The sequence below is a fragment of the Leptidea sinapis genome, chromosome 1 (assembly GCF_905404315.1).
Source record: "Leptidea sinapis chromosome 1, ilLepSina1.1, whole genome shotgun sequence".
Classification (NCBI taxonomy): Eukaryota; Metazoa; Arthropoda; class Insecta; order Lepidoptera; family Pieridae; genus Leptidea; species Leptidea sinapis.
In genome coordinates this window covers 13,381,756-13,400,051 of record NC_066265.1, presented here as the reverse complement: position 1 = coordinate 13,400,051, position 18,296 = coordinate 13,381,756, and the positions used below count along the sequence as shown (strand labels likewise).

At 37.8% G+C, this 18,296-nt stretch overlaps 1 protein-coding gene across 2 annotated transcripts; it reads right to left on the bottom strand.

Moving 5' to 3' along the window:
• Positions 1-1,088: 1,088 nt before the first annotated feature.
• Positions 1,089-15,331, bottom strand: LOC126966921 (splicing factor ESS-2 homolog). Of its 2 annotated transcripts, XM_050811224.1 has the most exons (9): positions 15,190-15,331; positions 14,827-15,092; positions 14,486-14,639; positions 13,432-13,563; positions 10,606-10,799; positions 7,735-7,908; positions 4,933-5,126; positions 3,373-3,504; positions 1,089-1,410 (listed from the first exon to the last, which is right to left on the bottom strand). In XM_050811224.1, exons 2-9 carry the CDS (start codon positions 14,980-14,982, stop codon positions 1,116-1,118), a joined length of 1,431 nt encoding a protein of 476 aa, XP_050667181.1. In that variant the 5' UTR covers positions 14,983-15,092; positions 15,190-15,331; the 3' UTR covers positions 1,089-1,115. The 2 variants fall into 2 exon arrangements, with proteins under 2 accessions (XP_050667181.1, XP_050667171.1); XM_050811214.1 differs by having other exon boundaries at positions 14,827-15,325.
• Positions 15,332-18,296: the final 2,965 nt, after the last annotated feature.

The following is an 18,296-nucleotide window of genomic DNA, read 5'->3' as shown; positions in this document are numbered from 1 at the left end:
GTAGAGTCTAGAATAATTGGCGTATTGTCATTGACAACATGTAATTCTACAGTTAGAACAGAAATACTTAAATGGTAATTGAAAATAGATTGCATGTTAGGAAGCAATTTATTTACATGACTGTCTAAGTAGGTAATATTATACTATGGAGAAATAGTGTTTACGTAATTGTATAAATTTATTAGTTGTGGTAAGACTGTTTAAAATAATTAAAGTTGATATTATATAAATACTAGCTGACTCGACAGACGTAATAAATAAAATACTAGTCAATAACATTTCATAACATCAATAATTATTTCGTAAAATATGCTCCCTGTTGTTGTAATGAAATTGTCTCACAGCAGAACTGTCAAACCGTGCGTCAATAAATTTTCTCATAGAAAGAATGTCCATACAAAACAAATATTGAAAATAAAAATAATTATAGGTCCCAAATCGAAATAAAAACTATCCTATCTCTCAAGTTGGACTAAACTGCACTCTTTGAAGTAAACCCCATTAAAATCCGTTCATTAGTTTAGGAGTCCATCGCGGACAAACAACGTGTCACGTAATTTATATATATTAAGATATTGTCTTTATTAATTACCTCTCCAACATGCAAAGTATCTCACGAAGCACACTGACACATTGAAACGACGTAAAAAGTATGGTTTAATCCAAACAATAACAAAAATGTTGAGCCATTTATATATTAATTTATAAATTGCTTTACACGCGACTTACTTACTAAAAGAATATAAAGTACTAAATTATCACATGCACCTCGTAAGGAATGAATGCAATGAACAGCAGAACTTTAAAAAAATATTTTCATCTAAATATTCAATATCAGAAATAGTTATTTTTTTCAAAAAGTAACCTTTTTTAAAGTGCCTATAATTTTTTTTTTATTCTTCTTCGAAACATTTGTTTTTAAATATTGACGGGAATCTTTGATATAATGCAATGTTTTTAAGCTTTGTCCGTTGGAGTGTCTTTTCTACTATGTGTCCTAGCACACATTTTTTTGTTTTTATTTTATATTTTACCTTTGTCTGTAGTAATTTACTTTGTAAGTAATTAGATACAGATATAAAACAACATTTAGGTACAAAATATTTATTTCACTGCTATGAAACAAAAAAATCCTGTGCCTTAAGCCGCGTCCGTTTCGCAACACTGATCTGTAGCAGATTATCTGTGATATTATTCTTTTCTGCTGCAATGTTGCCAGCGTCTGCGGTCTTCGGTGTTGCCACTAGCGGCGGCCGCGGGGTAAGTCTGGGTGTTGCCTGCTTCGGCGTGGGGTGAGATATCCCCATGTCATTGGGTGTCAATTTCAGTCGTGGTGACAGCAGATGTTGTGCCGCCAGCTTTCTCGCCGCTGGTGACATGCTCGCTAGCCGCTCCGTATTTGTTCTGAAGCTGTAAGATAATAATAATAATAATAATATTGACACACTTTTCACACAAATTATCTTGCCCCAAGTTAAGCATAAAGCCTGTGTCCACACACAGGCTATATAGGCTTGTAACCACTTACAAGACAATGATATATTTAATACAATATACTTACTTAAACATACAATATCCGGACGACCGAGCCTTGCTCGGATTTTTAAGAATGTACAAAACTTGAACAAAAAAAAACTAATAGGACATCTGGATTCGAACCGGGGTCTTCTGCTTTCCGGATCACCCAATGATCTATTATAGTCTTGTATCTAGTAGCGAAATTTACCTTTGTATTCTAATGTTATTGTAGCTGTTTCTCATTAAAACACGGATAAAACTACATTTTTTTAAATTGAAACCTAGCTAGATCGATTTCTCGCCCCCGAAACTACCTCTATACTAAATTTTATTAAAATCGTTGGAGCCGTTTCCGAGATTCAGAATATATATATATATATATATATATATACAAGAATTGCTCATTTAAAGATATTAGATAATTTCATATAAACATACATAAATACATTTAAACATCCATGACGCGGAAACAAACATCCATATTCATCATGCTTGCACCTACCGGGATTCGAACCCGGGACCTCTAGCTTATTAGGTAGGATCGCTAACCACTCGGCTATACAGGTCGTCAAAAGATACAACATAATTATAATTATTGAAGTAAAATTTTCTTTAGCCGCGTGGGGCACTTTTTGGAAGGGGAAAATTTTATGGGTTCGCGCCACTTACAGGCTCATGACTGGCGCACGCGATAAATAAATAATTTAAAAATAAATATATATATAAGTAGATAGATACTTTTTCAATAGGTGAAATCTCTTGAGTTCGCGTCACCGAAATACTTAAAGCAGTATATCTGTAGCTATACAGCGGACGTATTGTGCAAAATTAGTGCTGTGTGTATCTTATAAGTGAAATTGAATACATTAAGTGAAAAGTTTAATGTGTATTATTGAAATAGTGTTTTTGTTTGATTATTATATAATTGACAACAAGTTTTACAAATAAATTGATATTGATAATTTATTACTTCTAAACATTATGAAATTTCAAATTTTAATACTAAAAGTTCCAATGTATCACTTCTATCGGGTCTTTACAACTGCCATTTTTTTAAACAATGGGCTCAATCAAAATTGAACTATTGACGGAACGTATAGGTGGCCCACTTTATGTTTACCGACATTGTCTGTCTATATGATTCGATATTACGAAACCACCATTTAAGGAATATCATTAGCCTGTAATAAAACCGACATTAACAAAAACCTAGACAATCATAGTACACACGAGAGATTTACCGCATAATGGCCTTGCACGCAAAATTAACTTGTTTGATTTATGGCATTTGTTGACTTGACACAGTTTAACTTCATTTTTAAATGCTTATCAGTTTTTTTAGTGATTTTGTTCGGTCTCCAAGACCATAAGCGGAATAGTTGGAGTTTACCATTGGGTGGCTCCTTTGCACAGGAAGCCGGCTAGATTATTGATACCACAACGGCGCCTATTTCTTCCGTGAAGCAGTAATGTGTAAGCATTAATGTGTCTCGAAATTATTGAGCAAATGAGACTTTACATCTTATGTCTCAAGGTGACAAGCGCAGTTGTAGTGCTGCTCAGTTATTTTTGGGTATTTCAAGAATCCTGAGCGGCACTGCATTGTAATGGGCAGGGCGAATCAATTTCCAACAGCTGAACGTCCTGCTCGTCTCCTCCCTTATTTTCATTAGCATTATCAAAGCTACAGTCCACTTCATTGATATTGCATTGAACAATGAAAGCACTTGCACTGGATCCAATCTGAGAACGTCCCACCCAGTAACCTTCCAGCCAGTGACACCTTATTTTATTTCTGTTCATTGACACCGGCTGGAATTGGTCACGAGCACTATACTATGACATCAAGCTTACCTTTGTGGTGTAGTGGACCTCCGCAAGGGCGTGGTGGGTCTTCTTCTCTTGGCAACTCTCTCCGCCAGTTGTAGCGCGATCCTCTCCCTCGCACTCCCCTCCAACATGCGGTACGCTGCGCCAGCCCCGACCCTAAAAAAACAAAAAAAAAACATATTAATGTTGGGAGTAGAAATATAGGAAAAGATAACACGAAGAAAGAGAAGAAAAGAAAGAAATACTGACACACTTTTACACAAATTATCTCGATCCAAACTAGGCTATGGGTACAAGACAATTATATTTTTAATATAATATACTTACTTTAACATACATAAATACTTATAAACATCCATGACTCGGAAACAAACATTCATATTCATCATATAAAAGTTTACAGCTACCGGGATTCGAACCCGGGACCTCTAGCTCAGTAGGCAGGGTCACTAGCCACTGGGCTATAGGGGTCGTCAAATATAACAAGGGAAGTGTTTTCATTTTCATTTGTCGTTAGAGCGATAGGTATGAGCCAAGCAATACTTAAGTCATTCAATAACGGAAGTACAATACTACCAAAGGCTGTATCAGTTTTGACAATATCGAAACCGCTGACGCATAAATATAGTTTTGAGATATTATATTAGTTACATAAGTCACAACTCAATAAAAAAATATGTATGAAATTTCTGACATGAAGACTTTATTTATTTATTTATATTTTATTAGGACTTCCAAAAATTTTTACTTTAAAAAAATACTTAAAACAATACAATTACACATTGTTTGACGTACAATTGTCTAATTTCAGACATTAAGAAATTTTAATGCCACTATTTATTGATAAAGATTATTTAAAAGTTGTCTAGTTTTATTCAAAAAATGCATTAAGATGTTATGCGTCGACGGTATGGATATGTGAGTTTCGGAGGTGAGCAGTAGTCTTAACATGTCTAGAAATAATTGGTCGTAGTTCCTGTAAAACGTTCCAAGCCATAAACATCACTTTTAAAGGAATTCGTGTTTAAAAGAAAAAAGTTTAATAAGTATAAGTGTATTCCATACATGTGGGTTTGGGCTACTCAGTCATGATGTCATTTAACTACGGACGAGTAAAAAAAAAAAGAAGGACTCCGCGGCGTGATATTAGCAAGTGAAGCACCGTTATGTTACGGGGAATACTACTTACACAATTTTTTCTCCCTTAAATAATCATATATGGCCACAAATACTTATATAGTATCGTTTTTACACTTTTTCACAACGCACGATGGCATTTTTAAAATATTTTATTGAGACGCAAACTGATCTGTCACAGACGATGGCAATTCTCGTAATGGCCGCCTATCGGCCTGTAGTAGTGTAAGTGTGTGCGTGGGGCTATGTATTTACACGTTAATCGGCTTGTTTTGGTGCTACACTGTTATGTAAGGTGACACGGAGTCCTTATTTTTTTACTAGTCCGTGCACGGACCAGTTTTATGTTCTTAACTCAATTTTGACATGATTGTGACTTGGAACATTTTTCTGGAATTACGTCTAATTATAACGGAAATGCGTAGTCTTGCATTTAAAAATACTCACGCAGGTAAAGGAGTATCACCCCCATCCAGTCGGAAGGGTGTGCCCTCGATCTCTCCCCACGTCATCAGCGGCGACTGGTCAGGACCGTCCCCTGGCCGCGGAGAGGGCGTGGCTACCAGTAGGTACTCCGCGTTCGTCTTCTCCCCAGATATACTCACACCGTCCACGCCAATTTTACCCTTGACACATGCATCCTGAGACACAAAGGAGACGGAAACGATTACATCATAATTTTGGCCCAAATGCAATGAGATAAAATTCACAAATAAATTTTATGAACGATGCGAGACTCGAACCCACGACCGCTGCGAGTGCTCTCCCAACTGAGCTTACCGTTCGAGTGACGTATCGTCATAAAATCTTGTATGCTTTGTTCAACTCTCAGGTTGTGGCTCAGTTGGACACGCGCACCGAACGCGAGAGGGCGTGGATTCGAGTCCCGCATCGTTACTAAAAATTTAGTTTTCAAATTTTATTTGTGTATTAATCCCAGAAGCGAGGGTTATCACTTTAAAAACATAACAAATTGGTGAGAAAAAATTGATGTGAATTAATAGAATGAGACTTGACAGCTGAAAATTCTGTAAGTTTTGACAATCTGAGAGGCGATTAGTTTCAGTAAAAATAAGGTTATGTTACAATTTTTAACTAACAGTTGATTGTGAAAGTGCAAAAGATGTTCTTTAAACGTTTTAAATTTAATGATTACCATATTTAGTGAAGAATGAAGATTCATATGACAGGTTTTCTTAGTCAGTGTTTAAATTTGATGTATTTCGCTTTGTCTTATTCACATACGCGACTGAGGGATTCAAGACTCTGTAAAAATATTGTTAAATTTTTTAAGGTGAATCTTCTTTATTTATATGGATGAAACGCAATAAAGTGACACGAAAAAGGGACAGAGCGATTGAAACCGATTGAGAGCGAGTGAGAAAGGGCTAACGTAACATGAAGCACATAGCCATGCAGCGAGAGTAGGGAGAGAGCGAGAGAGAAAGGGAGATAGAGAAAAAATACACGCTATTGGTTAATGCATTCGTTTAGCAGTTAAATACTAGAGTTTTAGAGGGCAATTCTGTCGCATAACATCATGTCGTACTACAGTTAACGCAGATCTTTTTTATTTAATTACATTATCATTAGTACGTGGGTAACACTGAAAATATTTAGAAGTGGCCAGTTAGAAACATTGCTAATGAAAACTTTTTTGAATTTCAATTTTAGAACTCTTTGGTAACCTGATGTAGTATATTACATTCCTATGTCATATGTTTTTGTGAATTGGCGGCAAATCTAAAACTCTTGTTACACTTGAAAATGAACCTAACGCGAGAAAATTTTCGGTCAATGATTTATTATGACTTTCGTTGTGGGCTTACTCAATAAAAAAGCTATGATAGGCTGCGATTAGCATTTTTTAATGAAGCCCCATCTCGTGCCACTATTTACAATCGATTTAACGAGTTTAAGCGTGGACGTAGCAATCTCAATGATGATCCACGTGAGGGACGTTCTTTAACAGCGACTACTGAAGATAACAAAAAAAAAATTCACGAACATTTAGGCGTCAGGAAGATGGATTCCGCATACCTTAACCGACGACCAGAAACACCTTCGCATGGACTGGTGTCGCCAAATGTTAGATAAGTTCAACGGCCGTGACTCAAATGCTGTATTTGACATCGTCACAGGTGATATAAGCTGTATATATTGCTACGAACCCGAAACCAAAAGACAATCAGCTCAGTGGGTGTTTCCTGTCGAGGATCGGCCAACTAAGGTTAAGAAAGGAAGAAGTCAAGGAAAAAAGATGATTGCCACATTCTTTGGTCGGAAAGGTCATTTCGCGACAGTTGTGCTAGAAGATGGAAGGAAAGTTACTGCAAACTGGTATGTCAATCGCTGTTTGCCTGTTGTCTTGGAAAAAATTCGACAGCAGCGCCCTCGAAGCAGGATCCTCCTTCACCACGACAATGCTTCAGCGCACTCCTCAAAACGGACTGTTGAATATTTGACTGTGGCAGGTGTCGAGATAATGAGTCATCCGCCATTCAGTTCTGACCTGGCGCCCTGCGACTTTTATTTATTCCCAAGAACTAAAGATAAAACTCGAGGTATTCGCTTTACGAGCCCTGAAGATGCGGTGAAAGCGTACGAAAATGCCATAGAAGAGACCCCCAATAAAGAATGGGCCCACTGCTTTTCTCAGTGGTTCCAACGAATGTGACGATGTGTAGAGGGGAAGGGAGACTACTTCGAAAAACAGTAAAAGTATTGGCAACTTTCTACATTAAGCCATTTTTCATTTTTAAAACATTTTCAGTGTTACCTAGGTATGTATACAGTGTGTAAATAAAATAGTTAAATTTATTAATAAACATTTTGTGATAAATTTGTAAATCATCTTTGTTTGTTATCTTATTGTTAATTTACAATTTTTTATTGTAATTCGTTTGAAGGTTAGGATATTTTAATATTTACAAATAACATGTGGCATTTTTATTTGCCACTCGTCATTTGAGAACGTAATATAGTATTTTTCAAATATAAAAAAAAAATATTTTGTAAGTTCTCTTTTCTAAATTTTAATTAAAAACCATTAATAATTTCGAATATAGACAAAAAACATTAGATTAGAGAAGAGATTAGTATTAATATAAACGAGATTTAAGAATTAGTTTGGCAAAGAAGTTTTACTTCCGACAAGTGTACTTTGTACGCACGCAATTTTTATATTTATTTTGATGAGAAAATGTGGAGAAGATCAAGCCTCACCTGATGGTGGGTGGTATATGTTACCTGTGACTTGGCAATAGCAGTGATAGCCTCCTTGTTCTTCTCATAATCGAATGGTTGCACTCTGAGCCGTGTGTTGTGATACTGCAACTCGGGCTTTTCGCTGGGTACCTGGGACTCCGCCCCATCAGGCACGTACATTATATAGTTCTTGGCACGGTAGCGCCAGGTGTCCAGCTGAAGTTAATTATATTTCAAATTCAAATATTTTTATTCAAATATCACTTAGTGAAAGTCGAAAAATAGCACACATTCGAAAAAGTATGCCTCAGATCTGAGAAGAACGGGCGCAAGAAACTCAGCGGGATTCTTTTTTTTTATGAAAATAAGGGACGAGACGAGCAGGACGTTCAACTGATGGTAATTGATACGCCCTACCCATTACAATGCAGTGCCACTCAGGATTCTTGAAAAACCCAAAAATTGTGAGCAACACCACAATTGCGCTCGTCACCCTGAGACATAAGATGTTAAGTCTCATTTGCCCAGTAATTTCACTAGCTACGGCGCCCTTATGACCGAAACACAGTAATGTTTACACATTACTGCTTCACGGCAGAAATAGGTGCCGTTGTGGTACCCATAATCTAGCCGGCTTCCTGTGCAAAGGAGCCTCCCATTGGTTCTTTTTGAAGTTTTGCGATGGAATTTTGAGAGAAAGAGGGGGGGAAGGGACGAGCGTGCGTGTCGCTTGACGTCAAGTGAACACCGCCGCGCATATTCACCTGCAACAGTAAGGGAAACACAGGAGCGTTGCTCGCCTTTTGGAAAAGTATACAAGATTTTTTTAAGGTACCCACTGTTATGGTAAGCTGATTCTCTAGTTTGGTTACAAGTGGCAAAACATTCCCTGAGAACCGCAATGAGGAGGAACGCCACACATCCAGGTGGTTGGTGTCGTATCACATCTTGCTACGCCATACTGCTGCCCATAATACAGCCGGCATACTGTGCATGAGCCTCCCATTTGAATTGAGCAAATGTTCCGCCATTGACTCAATTCAAATGTCTGTTAATAACCCCCGCACGGTGAGACGGGGAAATTTTTTTTTATGGAATAGGAGGACAAACGAGCGTACGGGTCACCTGGTGTTAAGTGATCACCGCCGCCCACACTCTCCTGCAACACCAGAGGAATCACAAGAGCGTTGCCGGCCTTTAAGGAAGGTGTACGCGCTTTTCTTGAAGGTACCCATGTCGTATCGTCCCGGAAACACCGCACAAGGAAGCTCATTCCACAGCTGCGTAGTACGAGGAAGAAAGCTCCTTGAAAACCGCACTGTGGAGGACCGCCACACATCCAGATGGTGGGGATGATATCGTAACTTGTGGCGTGTCGTGCGAAGGTGAAATTCGGCGGCAGGAATCAGGTTGAACAGCTCTTCGGAACACTCCCCGTGATAAATGCGGTAAGAGACACACAATGAAGCGACGCCTCTACGCAACGCCAAGTGATCCAGCCGTTCACAGAGTACTGGGTCCCCGACAATTCGAGCTGCTCTGCGTTGCACGCGGTCAAATGGATCGAGCTTATACTGGGGTGCGCCAGACCAGAGATGACAGCAATACTCCATGTGAGGCCGGACCTGCGCTTTGTAGAGCGCTAGAATGTGGGCCGGCTTGAAGTATTGCCGTGCTTTATTTATGACGCCCAGTTTCTTTGAAGCCAGTTTAGCTTTGCCCTCCAGATGGCCACGGAATTGGCAATTGCTCGAGATTTCGAGACCCAGTATTCCGATACTAGGCGAGGCTTTAAGGGAAGTGTTCTCGAAGAGCGGTGATACGGCAAATGGGGTTTTTTTAGTGGTAAACGCGCAAACTTGAGTCTTCTGGGGGTTAAATTGGACAAGGTTCAACTTACCCCATTCCGCGACCTTCTCGAGAGAGGACTCGATAGAAGACACAAGTTTCTCCCGGCACTGGTCGACTTTTTCCCTAGAGAGACCTGCATGGCCCGTGTATACGGCATCACCAGTGCTGTCGTCTGCATAGCAATGCATGTTGGCGGTGTCCAACATATCATTGATATGCAGAAGAAACAGCGTGGGAGATAGCACACAGCCTTGGGGCACTCCAGCGTTCACGGGCTTGGGATTCGAGCAATAACCGTCGACAACGACCTGTATGCTGCGCCCAGTGAGGAAGCTGGAGGTCCACTTGCATAAGCTCTCGGGAAGCCCAAATCATGGAAGTTTTGCGAGGAGCGCCTTGTGCCATACACGATCAAAGGCCTTCGCTATATCCAGACCAACTGCCAGGCCTTCCCCCTTGCTTTCAATAGCCGCCCCCCATCTATGTGTTAGGTATACCAGAAGATCGCCAGTCGACCGACCATGGCGAAAGCCGTACTGCCGGTCGTTGATCAACTGGTGACCCTCAAGGTATACCAAGAACTGGCGGTTAATTATGCTCTCCATGATTTTGGAGAGTAGGGAGGTAATAGCAATAGGCCTGTAGTTTCCGGATCCGAACTGTCTCCTTTTTTTGGGATCGGATGGACAAGGGCTGACTTCCATGAGTCAGGGACTACTACGCCTTTTGAATAAGAGTGCCGGAATAAACGCGTTAGCACCGGCGTTGCTGCCCTGTTTGTCCTGTGATATACGCGGTACTGTGCCCTCCCCAGAATACGAGGGGCAGCCCGAGCGCGAAGTCACCTCTTACGACACCCTTGGACCTGGGACTACCCTATTCTTTTTACGCCCCGGGGCAGCACAGGGCAAACATGCCGCCATGTTCGTGACGTCACGATGAAAACTCGCCAATCAAAAGCACCATTTGCATACTGACGACTGCATCAAGCAAACTGACGCAATATGACAAAACTGCGTCAGTGTCAAAGCGCTGGGATTATACCAGCTCTGGTACACGTACCTCAAGTGCCCTCTGCGTCTGGTCTGCTTGTTCCTCAATGGAGGGTAACGCGAGGGCCGAGTCCGCCAACTGACACGCCGTGATCTCCGCTTGGAACTGTGACGCAAGCTTGTTAGCTTTCTTTCTGTTCTCAAGAGCTATCACTCGATCATAGCTGGCGTTATCTTCACTTGTATGCTTCGCGAGAAATGAATCTGCAATAAGTGAGTTTAAAAAGTTATTCCAAATATATCCTGGGTGAGTTAGGGCCGCGCAAAGGACTATTAGAAGGGGAGCCCAGGTTTTTGGGATTTGTTCGAGCGCAGCAGAAAAACATAAGGTTGCACTCAGACGAGTAAAGAAGGACTCCGCGCCGTGATATTAGCAAGTGAAGCACCTTTATGCTAGTGTGTGTGCGGTTACAGGGGATACCAGATACACAATTTTGTCTGCCTTATATAATCATATATGAACACAAATACTTTTATAGTATTGCTCTTACACTTTTTCACAACGCACGAGGGCATTTCTAAAATATTTTATTGCGACGCAAACTTATCTGTCACAGACAATGGCACATCTCATAATGGCGGCCGATCGGCTTGTGTTAGTGTTAGTGTGTGCGTGGGGCTATGTATTTACACGTTTTGGTGCTTCACTGTTATGTAAGGTGACACGGAGTCCTTTTTTTACTCATGGACGAGTTGGTTGCACATTGTGAAGTACTCCCACCATACCTGAGCTCTTTATATAGGGTCGAAAGTGTAGGGCAGGACCTGCCTAATAACGACATTTAAAAAAAAACGGAAAACAAAAATCATTTTCAAGTTATATATAGCCATGCCGGCTATATATATCTTAATATATATAAATTACGTGACACGTTGTTTGTCCGCGATGGACTTCTAAACTAAAGAACGGATTTTAACGGGGATTACTTCATGTTCCAGTTTGGTCCAACTTGAGAGATAGGATAGTTTTTATTTCGATTTGGGACCCATAATTTTTTTATATTTGTTTTGTATGGACATATTTTCTATGAGAGAATTTACTGACGAACGGTTTGACAGTTCCGCTGTGAAACAATTTCATTATAACAACAGGGAGCATATTTTACGAAATAATTTTTGATGTTATGATATATTATTGACAAATTAATAAAAAAACAGTATTTATTATGTACAGAACAACGTCTGGCCCGTCAGCTAGTATATATATATATCTCTATTAATATTGGGATTGTTATCAACAGCCAGCTATGCTATATCATTAACATATCATTCCGCTATGTTTCTACACACATTTAGGTCTGATGTGAATACATTATACAGTACTGGAGCAAGAGTAGAACCCTGAGGTATTCCTTTATATCTGGTAACTTTCATAGTCAAATATTCTCTTTGGCACACATATTGATCTACATTTTCACTTTTCTACAATTATCGTACCATAAAACGAATGCATTCATGTTTAAACTTTTTAAATTCAGAAGAAAATTTCAAGCATCAGCTGACAGTCAATTTCAATGACAGGTGTGAGATTATTTGATAATAAGATAGAACTTGGGCAACATAAAAGCAATCCCTGAACTACTTGTAAACTCAGGATTAGGGATCACTTTCTGTATGATTGTGGCCTAGATGAGGGAAATGTGGACCAAACTCTTTAGTTGTCTATAACTCTTTAATACATTCTTCCCAATACAATTTTAAGCCTCCTGAAATTCCCAGTCCTACATCATTTAAGTATCTCTTTTCCCTGATTTTTACTCCATTTGTAAATATTTTCATGTAAATATATTAGGGAAAATAAGATAAAGTTTTAAGTAACAGTCTTAATACCAACATAAGTATATAATATGTATCATAATTACATTATATTTATTTATATTTTTTTTATATAGACACACTTTTACACAAATTATCTTGCGCCAAACTAGGCATAGCCTGTACTATGGGTACAAGACAATGATATATTTAATACAATAAACATACTTCAACATAAATAAATACTAATAAACATGACTCGGAAACAAACATTCATATTCATCATAATATATTGCACCTACCAGAATTTGAAGCCGGGACCTCTAGCTCAGTAGGCAGAGTCACTAACCACTGGGCTATAGGGGTCGTCATAATATATCTGTGCCTATTTTGTTTCTACATTTACTAACATCATGTATATTTGTTTCAGAATTTAAAAGAAAATTATAAAACCATTGCATTATATACACACTGATCATTACCATTAGAACTGGAATGCTCTTAAACAACATACCTTTACTCATTACTTGGTAGCCTCCCTCAACCTGACATTGACTCAGTTGTGGTGACCTTTCCACAAAAGCCACAATATAAAGAATAGAATAGATAATAAGATAGCCACACTACTTGGGCAACACAAAAGCAATCCCTGAAATACTTGTTTGGAGTGCCATGCATTCTACACTGAGTTTACACTAAAGACCCATAGATATATTGGTCAAAATATAATGTATTCCAAGATACAAAAAAATTACATAAATTAATGTAAAATATGAATACACACAAAATAATAATAATAATATTGTCACACTCTTACTCAAATCATCTTGCCCCAAACTAGACACAGTATATATATTTAATACAATATGCTTATACATAAATACAAATAAACATCCATGACTTGGTAATAAACATCCATATTCATCATATAAATGATTGCAGCTACCGGGATTCCAGCCCGGGACCTCCAGCTTAGTAGTCAGGGTCACTAACCATTTGATTAACAAATATTGAGGATTAAAAATACTAGTTATTAACAGTGGCAGTACAAATAAATAATGAAATAATACTTATTACAAACCTAATGTTTGCTGGTCTGTCACATCTTTAGTTTTTTCTCTAGCTGGTTGTGCTGCATCCGGTACTTGGTCTTTATCAGAAGGTGAAGGAGGCCTATCAACTCCAGGTGTATCAAATGTTGCGGGTGAATTATCTGCAAAAGTTACAATGTAATAATATACAGTACTATACTAGCAGCCCAGCTGATATTGAAGTTCCTAATTAACAGCAAACATAGAAATAGCTAAGGATGGATTGAAGTTTTTAGGTTATATGCAAAAAATGTAAATAAAGTTAAATTTACAGTCAAAAATAATATGAAGTCTTCCTTGAACTCAATCTCAGTTGCCGATAATTATCAATCAGAAATCTAAGACAACCATGGACCCAAAGAAACACAAAAAAAATTGTCAAAATTGGTGAATCTTTCAGTTCTGGGAAACTCATCGAGAGCAGTTTGACTCAGAATGGCGTGATTTTGGCATGTTCTGTCAACATGTATTAATAGATTGCTCATAATTAGGATAATTTGAGTGAATGTATCTGAAAGCTATTGAAACAAGACCATGTAAAATAAACCATCTTATAAACAAAATAAGGGTCAGAACTTGGTCAGGGAATAGTGTAATAGGCACTCTTGGTTTTAGTGTATCTGCAAAATCTAATGCTCTGGGGCACTGCCAATTTTGGAAGGTTAAGAAATTAAGAAGGTCTATGAAAAATATGCATGCAAAAGAATTCCTAACAAAGCAGGTAGATAGTCAATTCACTAGAATGTCTTGAAAAATATAGCATCCACTTATCAGATAATGGTATTACTTATCAAAAGCCAAGAAAACTCCACATTGACCAGAATGACGCTACGGAACACTGTGGATCTCTCTGACCATCTGACTGATCTACAGGATACAGGACCCTAAGTTAATACTACAGAGATAAGGCTGAAATGAGCAACTTCATAACCCTGACATTTGTAAATGGTCATATGATTTCTAATCAGACTACTTTACTAACTTAACATTCCTATAAAGAGATATCAATTCATACACCAAGGATATAGAAAACATTCAACCTACATGGTTCTGTTGATGGCCTGATACCGCTGTATTTTCTAGCAATCTCTCTCAATCTTGAATAATCTTTATTTTCTGTCGCTTCTAAGAATTCATTTTGGGCATTCAATCTCTCAAGATCAGGAAAGAAATCTCTTTGGATTATTTTCGCAATCCCCTAAAACAATATATTTGTTTAATTTTTCATTAAGTTAATGATTTTAATGTGGGAAAAAATAACTAAGACTATATTTTATAAAATATTAAATCAAATATTACTTTCAACGTAAAAAAACTTATCTAACTCGAAATATAGACGGCATAGACATAGAATTGTTTTATTAATTATGATGTTTAGTACATACTTCCACATATTCTTCTTCTTCTAACACCTGTGTTTTCTTAGGCTGTTTTTTCTTAGGTACTTTTGGAACTTTAAACACAGAACTTTCTGTCTTTAGTAATTGCATATTTTTTAAGGCAGCCTCTCCAGGTCGCGGAGCTATTGCGTTTTCCTCCATTGTTTTAAATTGAATAAGATCATAAATACATATTACTCGAAATAATTGCTTAGAATTATTCGGGGTGTAGGTTTTAAAGCTTCTAGTAGATGAGATTCAGAAATATTTATCTGCAATTAGTAAAAACATCACAAACCACAAGACAATTCATAGCACAAGTCAGTTACGATAAAGGCACACTACTGGATAAAACTACTACTTAATTACTTATAAATTGAAGTGATCACTAATTGAGAGTTGAGATCCAAATTTATTTTAAAGATAATGCTTTATTTTATTTTTATACTTGTAAACTTCTAAATTTTGAACGAGATCAACTCAATCGTAATCAGGTGATGTTTTGATATAAGAAAAATGACAAATTTAATTAATGTGAATTGTCAAACTCCTGTCATCAACTTATCAACAAACAAAAGACGGACCACGACTTTCAAGCACAGAGTATATACCTTTGTCTATACTAGTAATAGGGACATAATTAACTCAACTGAAATGGGAAAGATAGAAGTACCGCCATAAGTAGCTTGTTTTTATTATACCTACTAAAATTATGCTACCAACTATTGAATAAAATAATAAAACAGCAAAATAATTTTCAAGTCATTTATTTTTCCTTATAACTATAACATTTAATTGTAATGATATTTTTCCCATTACCTTTAAATATATCCTCTTAAGTTTTGAACTCCTTGTTATTTAACAAATTTTAATTTTGTAACGATAGGGGAGCATAGTGCTCATATGAAATTTAATAACTTAAAGGGCGTGCGCACTGCGCGTGCACCGTGTTATTAATTTAATTATTATAAATTTAGTTATTAATTTCAAATGCCTGAAGTACCCATTAAAAGTAGCATCTTCAATCACTATAAAGAAATCGCAGGGAGGTACCATGCATGCGTGGCTTGCTCACACGTTTCTAAATTACAATATATGTATGTTAATGCTCTCTTAAATAAATCGTTTATCAGTTTATAGTAGTGCTGCTTGTGGCGCTAGTTCGACCTGTTATAGTTAATGAATCTTTGTATTTGTTGGATACAATTACTAATTGTGACAGTAATCACGACCACCATGTTCACGAAGCAATCCTCCAATATACGATAATTTATATTAATACAATATTTAATTATTTATTAGGTACTTGTCGTGAAATAATTTATATTATTAAAACTATTTAAATGAAGTTTATTTGATCATGTCTGTAACCAATAGAAAGCCACATTTTTGTGAATGTCAATATTAACTCGAAAGATGAAAAGACTTTTTCGTGATAGTCTGATTTAAAAAATATGTCGGAGAAAAACCGGCCGAACACTAAAATACTTTATAAGGCAAAACAACGTTTGCCTGGTCAACTAGTTGAATAATATTACTTCGTCATTAAAAATGCCCTAAAAAAGTAAAAATAGTTTAAAGTTTTGGTCAGCTAGTGATACTGGTAGTTTATATATATTTTAAATACTTATGCTATTACCAAATATTGCCGTTGTATGCTGCGTGAAACATACTTTATCCTTTCTGCGTCTACTATCGTTCTATATCGTTATACATTTGTTCTATATAGATGTGATCCCTGCCGCCGATCTGTACAGATCACTTTATGTTTTTTTTGGAGTTGAAGGAGAATCTAAGAATTTGGAAGAAATGGCGATGGAATCAAAGGTTTGCAGTACGCTAAAGACGACAGATAATAAAATAATTGCTATTTGAAATACTTTACGAGGAAATGACAATTATTGCAAGTGATACACTATAACACACTAGTGTAAAAGAGATAAATGGTGCTGTATCTCAAGTGGTCAAAGATTTTAATTTCTTTTCCACGTTAGTTAAATTATCTGTTTCAAGTTTATCTGAATCAAAATCAGCAAATATATGTTAATGTGGTGATTTTTATTATCAGGATCTTCTTCTCAATCGTTCACTCTTGTCAGAGTGGTCGTGGTTGCCAAGATGACGCAACATTAGTCACCGTTGGTCTCCACAGTTATGGGTTGCACTGCCTCCCTCGCGATGCTCCTCCACTTTTGACGGTTTGCAGCATTGCGGGAGCACTCCACAACAGGTGTCTGGGTCACTGTTTTGATAAGGTCCGTCCATCGCGTGGGTGAGCGTCCTCTCGCTCTTTTCCCCTCCACCTTGCCCTGCACTATCAACCGCTCAATCAATCCTTCATTTCTGGAGATGTGACCAAAGAACTTCAGAATTCGTAGTTGCACAGTCGACGATAGCCTTTCTTTTATCTTCAGTTCTTTTAAGATGGAATTGTTAGTTCGGAAAGACGTCCAAGGGATCTTCAGGAGTCGTCTCCAACACCACATCTCTAAGGCATCAATTTTGCGGCGGTCTTGAAGTCTAGGGGACCAGGTTTCAGCCCCGTATACGAAGATTGGAAACACAAGACACCTCATAAGTCGAACCTTGGTGGTTTTGGTGATCCTTCTGTCCTTCCAGATCTTATTGAGCTTCTCTACCGCAGATCTGGTTATAGCACATCGCCTTCGGATTTTCAGCTCGCAACCTCCGGTATTGGAGATAGTAGAACCAAGATAGGTGTAGGTTGGCACCACCTCACAGTTGGCAATGTGTTGAAATTCTACCCTGTTGTTATTTACGCGGTCTACTATCATCATCTTGGTTATAACTCTGTTGATGGCCAGTCCGAATTCAAGGCCGGTTATTTCCAAACTTGTTAGTAGTTCTTCAATATCCTCCTTTGATTGGGCAAGTAGTGTAGTGTCGTCCGCTTATCTGAGATTACAAATTTTGCGCCCTCCGACAGACATGCCTTTAACGCAGTCCTCGAGAACAATCCGCATTATGTGCTCGGTGTAAATGTTAAATAGTAAAGGTGAAAGGATACACCCCTGTCGAACGCCACCCTCTGTTTTGAAATTTTTCGAGTCTATTTCGTCCACCCGAACAGCTGCTGTACCATCTATGTATAATCTTTTGACGAGTTGTATCAAATGCAGAGGTACTCCCATTTGTGATAGTACGTGCCAAAGTTTTGTTCATTTAACAGTATCAAATGCTTTCCGAAAATCAACAAAACAGATGTATAGAGGGGTATTGAACTCCTTAGCTTTCTCTATGATTTGACGGATCACAAGTATTTGCTCTCGTGATCCTCTACCTTTAACGAAACCAGCTTGTTCGGGTGCGATTTGATGTGACAAATAGACCTAAAGTCTTGTATTCAAGATGTGGAGCAGTACCTTGCTGGCATGGGATAAAAGAGAAATTAGTCTATAGTTATTGCATTTTTTCGTAGAGCCTTTCTTATGCAGCGGAATGAATAAGGAATGTGA

Coding starts and splice junctions, on each gene's coding strand:
- LOC126966921 (XM_050811224.1), bottom strand. CDS start 14,982: ATGGAGGAAAACGCAATAGCTCCGCGACCTGGAGAGGCTGCCTTAAAA. Junction 3,505..4,932: donor GGTGATACTCCTTTACCTGC/GTGAGTATTTTT, acceptor TTGTTTTTTTAG/GGTCGGGGCTGGCGCAGCGT. Junction 1,411..3,372: donor AGGTCCACTACACCACAAAG/GTAAGCTTGATG, acceptor ATTATCTTACAG/CTTCAGAACAAATACGGAGC.